The sequence below is a fragment of the Eublepharis macularius genome, chromosome 7 (genome assembly GCF_028583425.1).
Source record: "Eublepharis macularius isolate TG4126 chromosome 7, MPM_Emac_v1.0, whole genome shotgun sequence".
Classification (NCBI taxonomy): domain Eukaryota; kingdom Metazoa; phylum Chordata; class Lepidosauria; order Squamata; family Eublepharidae; genus Eublepharis; species Eublepharis macularius.
In genome coordinates this window covers 54,178,229-54,197,084 of record NC_072796.1, presented here as the reverse complement: position 1 = coordinate 54,197,084, position 18,856 = coordinate 54,178,229, and the positions used below count along the sequence as shown (strand labels likewise).

Sequence of the window (18,856 nt, the reverse complement as noted above, 5' to 3'; positions counted from 1 at the left end):
GTTAAGAAAAAGCAAAAGCAGAGGTTTACATGCAATATTGCATTAACTCAGACTTTCCTGACACGTTGCACATTACTTTTGCAGGCAAGTCTTTTTAATGCCATCTTTATCTGCTACACGATGCATGAAATCTACTTTCTGTTTTAGAACTGCAAATGACCCTTGACCCCTTTAGTAGAGACACAATGTGACCTTTCTATTGTCATCAGCTTTCATTCTCTTGAAAATTCTATGAATTTTTATTACAAGTTTTTTTAAGCCAAGCTGAGGCTTCAACAAATTACTTGACACAGATGAGATGAAGTTGTTGAAGTAGTGTTAGATAAGTTTTACAGCCAGCATGTGTGCTGCTGAACAGTACAAAGCCAGTGTCCTACAATGTCATACACCAGTAACTGCTGAGCCTACTATTGGATAAATACATCATTTTATGGAACATTGATTGTTCTATAAACCCAATGGAGTATTATGCTCTATGATCAAACCATTTAGATTGTGTGTAGAGCACAGAAAATGCCATATTCAGGATGGTACTAAAAGTGCCATTTGTGTATTTTATGGATGTCATTACAGGGGAAACTTCCCTCTGTAGGCCGTGTTTACTGCAAAATTTTTTAGACTGTAATGGCATTTTTCATTCACAACGTATGCCTTCAAGAGGGGGGCCCCCTGTTTTATTTGTTTCATTCGAGTTGACTGCACAAATCCTGTACATTTTAATTAAATGTGAGCTTAACAAAAGAATAAGTATTTATTCTGGGAGGGCAGGAGGACAGTGAAATGAAGACTGTAACAAAAATAATAGACAAAAAAGAAAGCAGTCGATTTCTGGGTTCAAAAAACGCAACTAAACTCCATATATACCATACAATTGTATTAAAAATACAAAAAAGAACCTGTCTTATATCCTATGATTCTAAGTAGGTGGCCTTTGAATGTGCAAATATGAATTTAATATACAGAAAATATTTGACACTTTCAGTTTTTGAAATAAGGATAGCTAAAAATGCCAGTTGATAAATAAGAGATCTGTTGAAAATACAGATTTTCTTGGAAAGCAACCAGTTCTGTGATCATGGTACCTGAAGATATGAAACACCTCTATCTTTTTGTTTTTTTTTCTGGGTAGGGTTCTTGCATCATTGTGTTTTGTCATTTTAGAAAGGATATCTGTTCATTTTCACATTGTAACGACAGGCCATCAGCAGCAAGTATAGCTTTATTATAATAACAGTTTTATGCCTGAGTTTCAGATTTGCCATAGCAAAATTGTCTCGATTCTCCCCCACCAGCATTGCTCTAAAAAAAAAATTAAATATAAGAATGTAGAAATACAGCATTACATGATGTTGCGTATGTGACAGTTATGTTTATAATTAAATGTTGTATATTTAACTAAAATAAAAATACTATAGATTCATTTTTAAAATGCTGTGCCATAACACTCAAAATACTCCTTTACAAATGCATATTCTTCTATTAGATTCCCTCCTCTCAGCACAAAGGAAATCCATTCAATTCCACATTTTACATTTACCATGAAGATCACTAAAATTGAAGTTGATGTTCCCAATAAATTTTTGGTCCAGTTAAAATTTAAACTTACAGTACAGATTCCCATTAGTTTAACTGACACTTGAACTTCTACACAGCTCAACATTAATTCATTATAGTTGAAATGGAAGAATCTTCAGTGGGTGAATCTTTTACAATCTGATTGAGGCTGTTACATTTTATAGGATCCATTTTTCAAAGCACTACTGACAGCACTCGAAGTTATTAAATTGCTGAATCAAAAGATGGACCTGCAATCGCATTTATGAACTGTGATGGAATAGCTGGGGTTGCACTGAGCCGAGGTTAAGATGTTGGTGTAGTTAAGCTTCATCACACCCCTTTAGTGACAGCAGTATTTACCCATGTAGTTTACTTTAATGGTCAGGAAGTGGCTTAACTCACCTCTGGATTCAAATAGATTAAGCAAGCAGTCAGAATGGCATAATTATCAGCGCTGCAAGGAATTTACAGGATAACTCAACCCCCAAGAGACTTCCCATTCAATTGCCGAGTAAAGACTGGAGATGCATAAATTCACAGATGCAGCATTTACTCCTGAAGCTAAGGGAAGGAACATGTGTCTTTATCTTCTTCCCCTTCTTCCTCCATTCTAGCCCACTCGCTTGTGTCACAACATGTGTGTCCACTAGATTTTGATCTGAGGAATTATTTTGACTGATAGCTACAGAAAAATAGGATTTGTGCTGGTGTTTTGATATGAGTCCATATCATTCCAAGGTTCATCTTACATCATGTCAACAAAGCTGGATTCCTGAGAGAATTAATTACACCAATTCTATTACAAAACAGGGATCAGCTTAAGAAAATAATTGTCCCTTTGTGCTGATTTTCTCCCTTCTACTGTTGCTCCAGGTTGGGTGCCTTGAGTATGGTTATGCCCACAGAGAGACACAGGAATAGTTATAAAAACACAGACACTGTTATGTGCTTTCCTATAGCTTTTCCACACCAAAATGTAATTCAGCAGTGCATGCCTGATCAGTTGTGCAGTATCACTTTTAAAACTTTTCAACACCTTAAATTGTTAATTTTTCTACAAAAATAACCACTAAGGCTTCTTCCTGCCTTAAAATTTAATATTTAAAATACTGTATAATTTGGCAGCAGATTTTTAGTAGGGAGCTACATTCTTTCAGGTTACCAGTTTATTCTGCTCTTACAATATTAGATCCTAGCATAGCTATGACTCTGGTGTTGGGATAGAATTATTACTTGGATGTGTTTAAATATTAGGGCTTGCTACAATGCATATAGCATGTGTGGTGGCCACCTTAAATTTGTTCCCAGCAGCAAGCCGTTCATGTGAAGTGAGTGCTGCCCATTGAACCAGGTTGTTTTGCACACAACCACACATTCACATGGATTTGCCCTGGCATACATACCATTTGATTTGGAAGGGTTTGCAAAAATGGAATGTTAAGAGATCAGAGCTGTCATGAGCTAAGAACTGCAAGAAGCTATTTTAAGTGGTTGTCACATGCCATAGTAACCGGGTTGGATACAGCCAGCTTTCCCTCTTAGTCTCACCTAATTGCTTTCCTTACTACAGCCCCCACCCCATATGGCTTTTGTCCATGTGGGTTTTGTGATTTCCAGCATAGTTTTCTTCGTGGTCAAAACTTTCCCTTTTTCACCCACAGAAAAGCTGGCTGGATCCGAGCTGTTACCTTGACAAAATATTGGAATAGATAATTTATTATTCTTTTTACTGATAAGTGTTACCACATGTATTCTCTTTCACAAATGTTCTTAGACATGTGTAGATTCTCTAACTTAGACTTTGATCACTCATCCAGAATTGTGACAAATTTGGGGAAATTTAAACAATATCGGGGAAATCTCTTCCTGTTTCTACAACTTAGCTAGCTTTGAAAACTGACATACTTACCTGTTAAGTGGAGCAGAATGTGTGATATAGGGATTTTTGCCTAGATAGTAGGCAAGAAAGCTCAAAGTGCTTCTATTAGGCTACCAGTAACCGCATAACAGCCAGTTCTTTTCCAAAGCAAGGCTTGGATTTTATTTAAGGAAATATAGTGGTACAGGAATTGAAAGGTACTTACATGTAATAGGGTCAGGGTGATAAGTATATTTGAATATTATTATTATTATTATTATTATTATTATTATTATTATTATTATTATTGCCTTTCTTACTGAGATCCAAGGCAGATTAATGAAGCAACTAGTGCCTTGCATACCCCTTTGTTCATACACTGATGGATACAATGGTACGTACACATGGTGATATGAACACATGAATACTAGCTCTGTGCAGACATCCCATCCACACATTGACCTACCATGTGGGAGGGAGAGGATGATGCCCCCCACACACTTAATTAGCAATTTGTCTGCATGGTGCAAACATTGGAGGAGGTGCCTGCTCTGATGGCCTCTCCTCATGATCAGTGACACTGCTTTCTGAATGTTGCTGATCATGGGGAGTGAGTAATTGCACACAGGGGCCTCTGCCCAGGACTATTGAATCAGATTGTTGGTGTATAAAGGTCAGCATTGTCTGTTTTGACCAGCAGTCGCTCTCCAGGATTTAGGATGGGTTTTTTTCTCATCATCTCCTACTCGATCCTTTTAAATGGAGCTGCTACAGAGTTTATTTTGCACCTTCTGCATACAAAGTAGATGCTCCACCACTGAGCTATGGCTCCTACAGCTGGTAGCAACAACTTTTTATAAGCTTTTTATTATTTCCTATTAATAGTTAATAGTGGATTAAAAGTGCACTCTGCCTTTCTATGAAAATCATCTTACCCTCCATTGCCATATTTATTGTATGTTCAGAGTTTTATCTGGCAACTCTGAACTGAAAGGAATGCTTTTTCTCACAACTGAGTCTGCAGATTTTCAACAATTATTCAGAGCCATTCACCAGCCAAAACATTAATTGCTGATTGATTGATGGATTGATGTTGTGAATGGTTAAAGGTTTTGGAGCTCTGAAGGCCTATGATAGATAGTGCCCCCCTCTTCCCTGCACAAAATTTGATGCAAAATAATTTTTAAAGGTTTTTTCCTTCCAATTTGTATCTGAGTTTAGCAAATAGTTTGCCTTTCAGAGTGAAACTATAGTTCTTCTGACAACAGGAACTATATTGAAATTGATCAGGTGAAATCAGTGTCAATAAACCTCTCTCTGTGAAACTGTTTTGGCTCTGGCATGTATTACTGAAGTTGGAAATATTTCATATTCTCAAATGTAATTAATAAGAAAACATTAAATATGGATTTCTAACAACAACCATTTGCTTTTTATTATTAAACAGATGACATTTCTCACTTAAGAGAAGTATAATTCCTCAACAAGCTTCCTTCAGTGAGTTTTTATAGCATGTAGATGTAATCAGTTAAAGCCAGAATGCTTTTCGATTAAAGATGAAAAATGTCTTCAGTCAATGGACCACCATTTATTATTATAATCTATGAAGCAGCTACACAGTCCATGAGAGCTCACTAGGGTAGGGTCTCGGCTTCAAAACCTAAAGGTTCCTTGTTCAAGCCCCAGAGAGCTTGTCTGAAGACAGAGCCTTCAGAAATCATTTCTTGTAAATGGGATGCTAAAATACATAAACCCAACAAGGGTCATCTTATGAGAATGAACCTGACTGTTTCATTTTGTATAAGTGGCTATTCACTTTGCAAATGCTAATACAATATAAATGGAGAGAATAAAATGTGGATTAATATCATTAACATAGATTAGATAACCTTTCATTGTTTTGAGCAAATGAACTATTTTTAATTCTGTTTTGACATTTTTGAACCATCTCTTCTTTTTTTCTAGGCATAGTTTCTAAGTCCTACGAATGTCGGCTGAAGGGTCAAGGAGCTACATTTGTAGAAACCACTAGCCCTTTTACCACAGCAGCACTGGGAGAAATTTCTCCGATTAAAGAGAAGGCTCTTCAGAGTGACAGAAGACAGCCACCATCTACTGAACAAGTTCAGCAGGTGATTATTATTCAAGGCTATGATAGTGATTTTGCAATCGATGCATCAGTTGAGGAGACAGCAGCAGCTACGCTTCAGACACTGGCCATGGCTGGCCAAATGGCAAGGGTTGTCCATATTACTGAGGATGGACAAGTTATAGCCACAAGTCAAAATGGCTCTCATGTGAGCAGCATGATTCCAGGACAGATACTCACAGAACAACTGCCAGATGGGAAAACACAAGTGGTTGTTGTTGAAGGCTCCCTAGGAGGGACTGATATTGGAGATGCTGTTTCCATAGAAACAGTTTCAGATTCCAGTAATGCTATGGTACAGCAGATAATGAGACAGGAAATTTTAGATCCATCAGAGGTTACAAGACTACACCCACCAGAATCTGCCTCAGCCTTAGATGCCTTGCTTTGTGCTGTAACAGAGCTTGGGGAAGTGGAGAACAAAGCAGGACTCTTGGACAGAGCACAGCTTGGTCACAAAGATGCATTGCAGATATCAAATCCAGAAGCACACATTGTTTCCAGTGACAACATAGTTCAGGAAACACAGATTCTCCCTGACATTCAAGGGACTGATGAAGAAAGAAAACCTACAGAAGTAGTAACTCAGGTTGTGCACCCATCTGCCATAATTGCATCTCAAGAGAGAACTCAAGTCACCTTCAAGAAAATGGTCGAAGGAGTGTTACAGTTTGCTGTGTGTGATAGAGCTGCAGCAGACCAGCTGATAAAAGAAGGTGTCACTCAGGTTATTTTGAATGAAGAAGGGACTGTACATATGGTGGCTAGAGAAGGTTCTCAGATAATAATGCAAGAATCTGGCAGCAATACCCTGAGTGTCCAGAGTGAACATATGGACTTAGTTGGGCCTGATGGAGAAATTTCACAAATCATTGTCACAGAGGAAATAGCTCAAGCCATGGTTCGGGATTCTAACGCCAGTTTCTCTGAAGGTGCAACCCATTACATTGTAACAGGATTACCGCAGCAGTTAGAGGATGAGTCTGGAGTATATTCGCATACTGTGATAGACACAGATGAGCCTCAAGAGATTTTACAGGCTGGCACTCTTGTAAACTCCAATAATATGTCTTCTGATGGAAGTGATGAACACCTTGCTAGTATGGTCATTTATACAGCGGAGGGTTCACAAACAGCTGTTATCCAGGGCCAAAGAAATAGTAATGAATTACAAGAAGAATGAAAAAATTAAAGTTCTTCTAGGTTTGGCGGGAGGGGGAGATGTAAAAATGGGGCACTTGTAGACATTATATTTAATTTAATTTGTCAAATTTTTTGAATGATATTCTTCTGTCCACATATTCAACACATTCTGTCTGAAGTTAATGTCAGCTGTGAATGCTGCACAGAAAGGAAATTCTTTTTTTGTCTTTGAACAAGATTTGTTTAGAAATTATTAAAAAGTTACAGATATTAAAAGATTTACAAAATAAAAATTAAAATAGGTTTAGGTGCAACAACCAAAGGCATACATTTAATTCTGTTTGGATTATCAGTGAATAAGCATTTCACAGCATTATGACCTTCAAATCTTAATTTTTGGGGTTTTTTCAATTAATTATGTTAAACTTGACACGTTTCTCACTTTGTAGACTGAGAGCAAATTAAAAATAAACTCATATCACCTAGCTGAGGTATGCATTGATAGTTGGTAGGTTAAAATTGTCTTCTATATATACAATAATTTTCTATTTTAAAAAAATCAACCAGGCATTCCAGGCTCTTACAATCTTGATTTCCCTACTCAAAATGCACTGTTCCTGAATCTGATATCGTAATTTCATGATATATATTTGTGCTACCTTTTTTTTAAAAAAGGCTTTTTTGTAGTTTTCTGCCAACTGGATTTAACAAGAAGAATTCTTTATTACGAACACAACTCAATGTGAAAATGAAAATATTCACAAAAAACCTGTCTTGATTCAGAAAGATCTTTGTGCCTGTAAGTTCAATTTAATTTTATGTCAGCTGCTTGTTCATTTGAAATGTTCATTTGATGTTTGGCTTGTTTGTTTGTTTTTACCAGTAGTGCTTTACATAAATACTATTTTGCAGTTCATTTTGTGAATGACTTTTCGAAACATTAGAGGATTGCAGAGTTCTGTTGGGTTCTTTTACATTCTGATGTGAATCTTAAAAAGCGGAAGAAAGTTGACCTTGAGTTTCTTGCTGGATCAGAATATCGATTATCTAATGGGGGATAAGTGATGATTGTTCAATATAAGTTCCTGTTGAAAAGATGTGTTTCTGAGTTAGATACTTCTGTTTCTCTAAAAAAAATTGTAAAGGATAGGGTGGGGTTGTTGTTTTGTCTGCTATTTCCAATAAAAAGATAGTGTTAAAAGAATTATGATTTTTCATATTAATCAATAAACAAAGCTGGCTTTGAGCTGAGGAAGATTAATGCTGTCTGTCACCAGCCTGCACAGCTTATGATCCACTAAACTGAATACAGTCCCCAGTGCTTTACAGCCTCTGTGTTTTTACACTCCTGAGCAGGCCAAAAAGAAGAGGCTTATTGAGCCACTGTTGGGTGCCATTCATGACTAGCAGATTCCAAGCTGTGCAGCCTGGTCTGTAATGTCTACATATTTTCCTTTCCTCTTTCTCTGTTTGCTGGCTAGTTGGCTGGGAGAATGAATGAAAGAAAGAGCTAGATTTCTTGTAGAGCCATCCTAAGCAGAGTTATACCCTTTGATGTCCACTGAAGTCAATAGGCTTAGAGGTTATAACTCCAGTTAAAATTGCACTGACGAGTATTTAGTGTGCTTTTCTAATTTTTGATGGTGCAAAGGGTACAAACCAACCAGAAAATACATCTGGTGTACTTCATATAATAAAATATAGGGAAGACTGGGTGCTGTATTCTCCTCTGGAAGTAAGCACTTAAACATCTGTTTCCCAGGGTGATGTACAGAACACGCACTTTTCAAAATAGCAGAGGCTTTGTTGTTGTTTTGATTTTTCAGGTTAAATGTCTCAGATCAGCCCCCCAAAAGTAAAATTTCAAGAAAGACACCGAGATTCATAATTAGCCGAGTTTGAGTTACTCATCCTTCTTAAAAGTGACAGGCTGCTCACTTCTTTTAAAATACTGTCTTCAGCAAACAGTGACAGGATCAACTCCCGTTTGTTATCAGGAAAAAGGTGACCTTTACAAAATGATGGCCCTCTGCAAGATTCTCACAGATGCTCAAAGGAATGTTTTTCATTGAAAAGATTTCTTCGTGATCATTTTGCCTGTTAACTGGAGCCCTCTGGTCTTGTGGCTTGGATGCTAATTCTCCGCTATGCTCAGTCCTGTATGGCTAACCTTTCCGCTGCAGTACAGGGTGTTGACATTGACATGCTGCAGTTTACCATTTGTGATTTATTTAGGATAAATATGTCTCAGGTGGCATTTAATCCTTCATAAAACCAGTGTAGCCTGCAGTGTCAAACCAGCAATCACATTGTATGCACAATGAAAAGAGCAGACCTTTGAATAGAGGTGGTGGGGGGGGGAGTGCAGGAAGTGTTCACAGGCTTGGAAGTGCTGAGAAGGATTCTCTGGAAACCCAGATTAATAAGACCTCCTCCCTTTGGCCTGGGATTATATCCTGTTTCCTGCCACCAAGCTCAGGACAAGGTATACTTTTCAATAGCTTAAGCATACAAGTGTTTGGAATTGGGGTCCTTGTAAAACAGCAACCCACTCCTCCAGCTTTCATTCTCCCTGCAATAATTAGGGTCAGCAGCCTCCTTAAGAGTAAGTTCCTATTTCCTCTCCCTATCCTCATACTATTGAGTTTCTTCTCTGCTCTTTCCACTTTGGCTATACTCAAAACTTTACCTAGAAAGGAAAGCAGTAAGTGGCTGAGTGGAGTATGAAGGCCAAAATTGTCAGTCAGCCAAGGACAGAAGGCCAGGCCCCCTAGTAGCTACACCAGGCCTGGCCAATTCATATGTCACAAACCTTCAAGTTCCAAACCCTTAAATCCCTGACAGTAGCATCAGGGCCGGCGCATCCATGGAGGTGGGTCCAGCAGCTGCCTGGAGCACTGAGGTGCCGGAGGGGGCGCTGAGGGCACAGGCTGCAGACGTGGCAGCAGCAGCGCTGGCGGCTGAGCGAAAGGGCTGGGAAGCCGCCCGCACATCATCCCGGCCGCCTGCCACACCTGGCCCGCAGCTGCTGCACCCGGCCGGGACTACAACTATGACAGATCAGTTTTGTCGAACTGTAGTTGTAGTCCAGAAGACATTTTCCCCAGATCAAATTGGCTAGTGGATATATGGTCCTTCCTAACAGCAGAGAGCCAGAATAGATGGCCTTGAGGTCTCTTCTGATTCCTGAACTAACCTCTCTTACTACTCAGTTTGTTACAGCCTCTTTGTCTTTTGGGTAAATTTGGTCTTTATGCCTTTTATTCTTGCCCTTCTTGGTAGATTGCTGCCACCAGGAATTAAATTCCAGAATAACTTAAATTTCTCCTTTTAGTAACATGCCCAAGGGTCAGGCTTTTTCATAGTACTACTTGGCCCTGAAGAAAGGAGTGGGATATAGGAATGACAGATACTCTGGGATATAAAAATCACAAAGTAAACTTTTATTTTTATAAGAACCATATCGATTTCATATTATTTCTAAAACCTGATGGTTTCAAAAGAGTAGTTCTCAATTCTTAAAGTTACTTAAACCCAGTCACGTAGATCCTCTCTCAGGCTTCACACACAGTTTGCCTGCTTTTGATATAAATTTCTCTCTAAATTACAAGTAAGGCCTTTTCTCAGGCGCGCACACAGTTTGCCTGCTTTCTCCTGATTGAATGTTCTTTCACAAACACACAGTTCAGGCTTCCACACAGGTTATATTTCTCTCAGACAACATAAACAAGCTCAGGCTGCACACAACTTGCCTGCTTTCTCCTGATTAAATATTTCTCTCAGAACAACTTTAAAAATACTCAGGATGCACACAGCTTGCCTCTCTTGCCCTGACTAAATATTTTCACCAGAACTGCTTAAAATTACTCAGGCGGCACACAGCTTGCCTCTCTTTCCCTGACTGAATATTTTTCTCCACTCTGAGGGCCAAGCTACACATGACGAATGACACTTGAACAGCAAGTGTATTTCTCCCTGTTCACTTGCCCTCCAATCAATCCACTTGCCGTTCAAGTGTCATTCGTCATGTGTAGCTTGGCCCTCAGTCTAAAACTGCATTCACTCCGCCCACACTCTCAGTCATCAACCAATCATATCACTCACTCATCCCTCTCTTTCACTCCGCTCTTCATCCACACCACACCAAGCATTTAAAAACGCATACACACATTTACTTAAAATCATTACACAGTTCCTCTGTCTTTAAGCAATGGAGGCCGAACTTCCCCTGTTGTTCTGTTGCCCATTCCTGTCTTAAGCTGAAGCATGTTCTTTCTGTCCTGCTTTACAGAAGCATTCTGTCTCTGGATTTGCATTTTCAATTTGATGGTGTATTGCTCTAGCTAGAATGTTGGGTTTGGATATAGGGAAAAGGGGAGCGCCAATCTACATGTAAACAAGGAGGCAAACCTTAGAAGTTGCTAAAAAGAAGTTACTGAATCATTTCCCTACAGCACTCCAAATGCGCCCCAGCAAATAAACAGACCCATTTTTAAATTTATTTCTTCAGTTGTTAGTCTTCGGATATGGGGAGACCAGGTGTACGTCTCTTTCTGCTTGCTTTAGGAAACATCCTGGGTGGCTGTCAGCAAGTCACTGCTTTTCAGTCTCACCTCCCTCTCAGAAACCGAGGAATCTACTCTTGGGGTGAGGCAAATGAATTGCATTGTCTTTGACAATCCAGTTGAACCAAAGTATCCCCACATAGTTGTAGCAAGCTTTGAATTCTTCAGCAGCTGCATAAAAGTCAGAGTACCTTTTACTTCTCAGTATATATCTCAGTTCACCCTGACAGTGTTTTACTATTAAAGGTTGGAACTCAGAAGAAATAAACTCTCCCGCCATTATAAATCAGAGCTCCTGGGGTGCCATCTAACTTGCTCTGAACTATTTCAAATGGCACAGCAATGGACTACAACTTGACACATAATAATGAAAAGAGCACCTCTGAGCATGTGCAATACGTTTCCCCTCAACATTGAATACCCTCAACCATCCAGTCTATTCCAAGCATACCTCCCAGGCTTGTTTGACGAGTAGCACCTCTGTCTTTAGAAATGTTGCTGGTATTAGAGACAGGAGAAGGAACAGTTTCTAGCAAGTATCTGTAGCCTTTCCCAATAAGATATGCAACTTCTGGTGTCATGTCTCCTGCCATGTTTTGGGGGGAAATGTAGCTTGAAACAAATTCTTAAAAAAGAATTTAATGAAAGCAAAACAACAAGAGCCCAAAGCTAAATGTTGTACTGTCTCCCAACTAGCTGCCAGTTCACCATGGAAGTTCGATGAACTGGAGCCAATAGCTGATGTACCAAGAGATATGCACATGTGGATTGTGCACAGTGCTGCAGGCATAGCTGTCATTTATAAATGCTGCCTTTACAACATTGGGGTTGATGGCAGAGTCCTTCAGGAGATGTATTTGTTGTGTTTGTAGATGCAACAGTGGTGAGAAATTCTTTGCAATGAATTTTTCCTGCCTAAGGCTGACCCAAGATTGCATCCAAACTATGCCCGGCTTTAAAAGACCATGGGGGACTGAAGGCTGGGTGTTTGAGACACTGGCAAGACAGACTGGGAAGATTCAAGAGTAACAAGTCAGGTCCCAACAAAAGAACTTTTCCCAAAGCTGCGCCTGTCTTGCACATTTCCTGAACAGAACAGTCATAAAGAACCCAGAGGAGTAAAGCTGGTTCTGGACTGGACAGAATTAGTCCTAGTGAATGGATTATGTAATAAAAAAAGAGTGGACACACCCATTTTACAGTTCTATATTAGCTCATAATTCCAAATAACACACAGCTCACTTGAAACAGCCAGCCCTCTGTTCCATCTTGTTGAAGAATACAATTCGTTTTCTACTCCTCTAGGGTGATATCATTTTATATGAAGGGGGAAAAAAGTTAGCTCAGATGGCAGTTATACATTTCGGAAGCACCTTCTAATCAGGGATTGGTGATTCATTATTAGCTTCAGCAGGCGATCCATCTGACATGTAAGGGGAAAAAATTAGCAGCTGTCACTGCATGATGAGTTAATTTCCTGATAGGTCTGACACTGAAAAGCCATTTGAAGACATGGAGATGGCTGATGAGAAAACCTGGCGCTGCTTTATAATTGGAGAGAAAGAAAGGGCACAGAGAACAGAACAGCCTGCAAGGGAGGGGGACCAGGGTGATCCACAAGTGGTGGTGGCTGTTGGCTAGAAGGTGTACTTCACAATTGTCCACAGCCCTGGGGCACACACCTTCTCCCAGGCTCAGTGCTCTGGTGTGGAGAGTGCCTATTTCTCTGTGTTGTGGTCTTTTAATCGTTTGCAGTTAGTTAAAACCAGACAGTTTTACTCCTTGCAGTCTGTGCACGTGCAGGGTATATGAACCGATGGTTGGCTAGTTCTGCAAGTGACACAGAAAGCTGACATTTTAGTAGGAAGAGAAAATGAGGCAGTTCTGTCCTTTTAACAACTTCGGCTGCTGTTTGCTTTAAACAAAGCCACAGAGTTTAGTCACTGAAATAAATCAGCAGAGCTGAAGCAAACATTGGTGAGAGGGTGGGACAAGGATGTACAATGATAAACAAAAGTGAATTACAAAATATGAGTGGTAATAAAATTGGAGAGCATCCCCAAGAATAGTGATATATTCTACACAAGTCTAAAACATCTAGATAATCAGGAGTTTGGATGCATTTTATTTATTAATATTTAGAGAAATTGTCATCCATCCTTCCAGAGATCTACTTGCGGCAGCTCACAAAGTGGCAAGTCTGAGGAAATATGGCAGGATAAAAATGTTTTAAATAACTAAATAAAGTAAATAATAGAAACAACCATAAAATGACAAAACCAGCAGTAAAGCTGGTGAAGAGCCTCTTAGGGACGTAAAAGCAGCACAAAAGCAGCTTTTCCCACATAAACAGTCAATGGAGTTGTGGGAAGCACAGTGCTAACCTAACACCAAAATCTACATAATTATTTCCTATCTCGTGTCACAGCTCTGCTACAGTAAGGTGTTTTGTTTTGTTTTCTTGCAACTTTCCAGGGTGCCCTTCCACTTGCAGTCTTCTCCTTTAAACATTGCCAGCATTTTGCTACATGCACAGCCTTTCTGTTCTGGCATGCCTCTACATTACAAGAGCTTGCTGTCATACTGAAGTGCACCTGTCCTACAGAACAGGCTGTAGCAAGCCAGCATCCCATCACGTTCCCTCACTAGGTGTTCCTTTTTTTCACCATTCAGTGTTGTCAGAGTAGGGTAGGAATTCAAGATAGGGAGCTCCAAAAAGAAGCATAACACCCGTAAATCTTGTCAGTAATCTTCAGTGACACTCTAAATGATGCTAGATTAATCAGAAGGGATTCGGGGAACCAGCAGTTTGCTCAGTTACTCTGCCTGCTGTTGTCCACATGGTTTTGGAGAACTCTTAGGTTGGCAGCATCTGGGGAAAATCTCAGGTGTCTTTGTGGGATGCATAGAGATTCCTGCCCTGTCTGCTGGTTCCCTGTTCCTGCCCCAGAATGCACCAGTCTCAGCGAATGAATTTTCCCTCTTCTTCTCTGGTCGCACTTGACCCAGAGACAGGTAAACCCTTGTGTACAAGGCTTTGTCCTGCCGGCCTGTTGAAGTAACCTGGTGAAGCATTTCCCCCTCCTTCTCTGATAGGCAGTGTGGCAACAGCTTTTTAAGGAGCTCCTCCTGGAAGCTATCAGATCTGCAGTTCTTTGTGCTCAACTGTGGAGAGTCTAATCAAGCCACTTGGCCTGGTCACAGAAAGTGTTGCACCATTACACCGAGCATTTCCTCTTCTGCACAACATTGATTGCCAATAGCCAGGGGCAACAAACATTTGGCATAATTTGGTGCTAGGACAGAAGGTAAGTTATGTGAGGTAAGTAACAGGCAATGGAGAAAATGCAGTTGGTGTGTTCAACAGCAACCATATTGGGGGGGGGGGTGGAAATGCTTGGTTCTGCCCCTCAGTTAAATATTAAAAATAAAAATGGAAGTCTGTTGATCACTCCATACCAATTTTCTGTGCTTGCTTTCCCAAGATCCTCCATTACACACCAAAGGTCCACCTTTGTTGTGGCTGCATCTACCTCCTCCAGGTCTACACAGTTTCTGGGTCTCTCCTGAAGAAGTTCATCTGCTGCCCAGGTTTTATTCATTGGGCTGCACTTCCAGGAGGGAAGCACTTACTAGGCAAAGCTGTTAGACTGACATCACCAGCAGCTGGAATGTGTGTGTGTGTAGGGGGGTGAGAGTGGAGGACTAACATCTGGAACTCTCCTCCATCATCTTTACTGACAGTCCTGATTGACAGTCCTAACAGATGCTGCAGTACTTCATGAAATTTCATTATCATGTAAAACAACAACAAAATGGAACTGTACATCTTAGTGATTGGTTTTAGTACAAGAAAATCGTAAGCCGCTGTAGGAGCAAATTCAGATGAAAAGCGAGTGTAAATATAGCAACTAAAACATATGTTCATGAATGCGCAGGTGTGATTGTGTCAGGTGTCCATTTCTTGTCCATTCCTTCCCACCTCCACTATGCTGACACTGTAAATCTGATCTCTAAGTGCATTCAGATGCATATTACCTGCAGATGTAAAACACATCTGGTAAAAAAGAGAGCTTTATAAACACAACAAAAACCTGAAGCTAAAGTGGGAAACTCACAACTCATTATTGTTTGCTTCTCTAGTTGTTCCCTAGAAATACACAACCTTTAGGTGCGTGAGAAGAACACAGGAGGGAGCCAGCTGGGGGAAAGGTGCAATTGCACTGTGAATGAGGTGCAGGATGGTCCTTTGTGCTGTGAAGGTGTAAGAGATTTTGTCAGAACCCTGCCACGTTGTTCCAATCTGGCACTGCATTTCCCTGTCACTGGAGGTGTGGAACAGAGTCATGCTTTCTGTTCAACATATGGCACTGGTTGCTGGTATTTCAGTAGCTATGAAATCCAGATGCCCATCTCCAGGACGGTTCCCCCTGTTCTAGGGACATCTGGGCATTGCATCCCACTTCATCATTCTTTGCCCTCCCCTGCCACCTGAATGGCATATATATTTGTCAGACGTGTCTGTGGATATGTGAAAAGGCCAGTGCAGCTGCCTAGCTACTCTGTTCCTTGCAATATTTTAAATGACATATAAGGCTTTCCCTTCAAATCCATCGTTGTTCTGGAGAGCAAATTCCTCTCGTATGCAGTAAAATTTATGGACTGGGCCAACACCTGACATTTCCAGGAGAAATGTAAACAACTGGAGAATCTCCAGGAGTCATTTTTACTTCTGAGACCTACTGGGACAGGTTGTGGGAGACAAAATGAACACTCTCTCCCACTTAAGAGGCCACAGAAGGTTTAAGCACAGGAAAATACTCGCCCCTTCTTGTTTTTTCACTGTTTTCTCTATTTGGTTGTGATTGCGCTGTTTTAGGGGGGGCTGATGAACTGTTACTTTTGTTCACTGTAAGAGATATTTCTATTTACATATAATCAACCCCTGGACTAGATCAGCCCCATTCTGGGGCTTTTTTTTCATGCTATGAAGATTTTAAGGGGGGCATAGTTGCCATGGTGTCTGAACTAACTGAAATTCATTATGTTCTTCAAAAGTGTGAAATTTTAGATAGCCATTCCATTTTGTGGGATACGGAAGAATGCATTTACTCATGCAGCAACATGTTTAAGACCAGAGGTTAGATGGTTCCACAGATGATGTGTCACCTACAAGTATCCACCATCTTTACTAATCTCATTTTGTGGCTAATGAACATCATTGGACCAAAACTGGATCCAGAGTGATCTCCGTGTTGACCCTAGCTCTGTTTTAATTGGGTGAAAATACAGTATTCAAACACAACAGGGAAAAAACTTCTATGCTTAATGCTTAAATGCTTAAAACTTCTATGCTTAATGGCAATAGTCTTATATGGCTATTACCCCAGCAAGACCCAAGCACAAACAACAACTTACAAAGTAGAGTTTGGAAAATGGTTCTACAGCTTGGCATAACACTTTACGTTGTCTTTTACTTATTTAGAATTTACAGAATTGCTGATTAGCCTTTTTCTATAAACCATCATGGGATAAGTCATTGGGGTGTTCTCTGTCACAACAGGTATTGCTACTGAGCTTGTCACTGGTAAGAACAGAGGGTATGTATACTTAAAGATCTCCAGATGTTCATTGGAAATGACATTCTATCTCACAGGGGGAGGAAAGGCTCCAGTGATGGTCTTAGATTTCGGTGCTTCCATAAATGTCCGTTTAATGACAAAGTCACTTATGGTGTTCTACTAAGGTAATGTTTTTATTGATGTAGCATCTGAGGGCTCAGGTTTCCTCCTCCATTCACCTCCTGAAGGACTCCTCTTTGCAATATCTTTTTTGAGATATGATATCCTTGTCTTCCTTGCTCTTTCATGCCAAATTTATTTATTTATTTATTTTTATGTCATTTATAGTCCGTCTTTCTCACTGAGACTCAAGGCAGATTACATAGTATGAGATTAGTACAATCAATATCAAGGACATTTCCATAAACAATGCCATAGGGTAAATAAATGCAAGTTTATAAAGACATAACATTAGCAAAAATTTAATAAAGAGTTGAACTGCTGAAACAGCGCATAAGCAATTCTAGGACTGACATTCGACAACATAGAACTACCCAGTAGGATCATACTTAAAGCAGCAAGTAGCACATAGGCTCACATACTTAAAGCAACAGATTGGACGTAAGGCAACATAGTGATAAAGTCTATGATTCCTATCTCATTAGTGAAGCATCTCTTTGAGACCACCTCCCTATAATACAGCCATCCCATTTGAGTAAAAAAAAAAAACTCTTGAATAATGCAATTTTGCATTGTTAGTGGAAAGCCAGAAGAGTGGAGGCTCTTTTGACCTTCTCAGGCAGGCCACTCCTGTTCCCTCATCTATCTCTATTATTCTCTGTCCCAGATTTTTCCCCACATCAATGCCTTGTTCATTTGCACTGAGACCATAACCTTTCTACATTTTGTGCAGTGTTGTTTAAATAATAAATTGTAAGTAAGCCAGCTCAAGGTTGACTCAGCCTTCCATCTTTCCGAGGTCGCTGAAATGAGTACCCAGTTTCCTGGGGGTAAAGTGTAGATGACTGCAGAAGGCAATGGCAAAACACCCCGTGACAAAAAGTGTGCCAAGAAGATGTTGTGATACGATGTCCCCCTATGGGTCAGTGATGACTCAGTGCTATGGGTCAGTGATGACTCGATGAGCTCAGTGCTTTACCTTTTAGGCAATAGTGAGTAACAAATAATAGCAGGTAGACAATGTTCCATAAGGTTTAATGGAACTAGACAACACCTTAAGAGTAAATGTTGCATCTTCCTTCTATAGCAAATAAAAGTGAGTTTAAAAATTGTGTAGTTATAAGATATGCTATTTATCCTCCAAGTAAATCACTAGAAATGCAGTTTCATAATCACTTGAGATGGGCAGCTCAATCCTAAGGGGGGGGGGAGTGCATAGGGAGAGAACTGAGGCTTGCGTGGGCATAAATGGCTCTTATGTTGACGTAAACCCCTTTTCGCCAGCGCCCTCCTGAGGCGTATTACTGCAGATGGGTTGTCACCGGTGGGCATGCCTGGCAGCCAGGCAGAGGCGCAAATATGCTGCAAGTCCCCATGCCAGCATGGAAGGGGGGTGGGGGGCAGGGTGGGAGTTAGTTCACCTCCAAAGCCACTCCAGGCCCAGGAAGGCCCCATGCAGCAGCAGAAAGTTACGCCATGAAAAAAGGAGGCATAGCCCATAGGTACCCATTGAATGGGGAAAACTCGCGCCCCTCTCCCGGCGCCCAGCCCTGCCCCCACGGCCTGAAGGAGCATAGGATGGGAACTACCACTGGGGCCAATCCACATGGGCTTCCTGGGTGGGTGAGCCCCCCTCCCCGCACCCAATCACCTGCTCACACACCCTACAAAACATCCGGCTGCACTGCTCACGACCTCAGGTAGGTGAGCACACGGCCGAAGGCTCTGCCCGTCTGCCTTCTGCTGTGGGGACTTTGTGCATGAGGCGGGAGAGTGTACTAGAGGGGACTTAGCAGGAAAACTGGGAGAACTTTGTACTCACTCAAGGGAAGAAGGGCAAAGT

At 40.6% G+C, this 18,856-nt stretch overlaps 1 protein-coding gene across 1 annotated transcript in view; it reads left to right on the top strand.

The window, feature by feature from the left end:
- Positions 1-7,869, top strand: part of ZNF407 (zinc finger protein 407) — a 527,028-nt gene extending 519,159 nt beyond the window's left edge. The window contains exon 8 of the mRNA XM_054985255.1: positions 5,381-7,869. Coding sequence (XP_054841230.1) covers positions 5,381-6,747 — 1,367 coding nt within the window. The 3' untranslated portion in view covers positions 6,748-7,869. The remainder of the gene's footprint in view (positions 1-5,380) is intronic.
- The last annotated feature ends 10,987 nt before the right edge of the window (positions 7,870-18,856 follow it).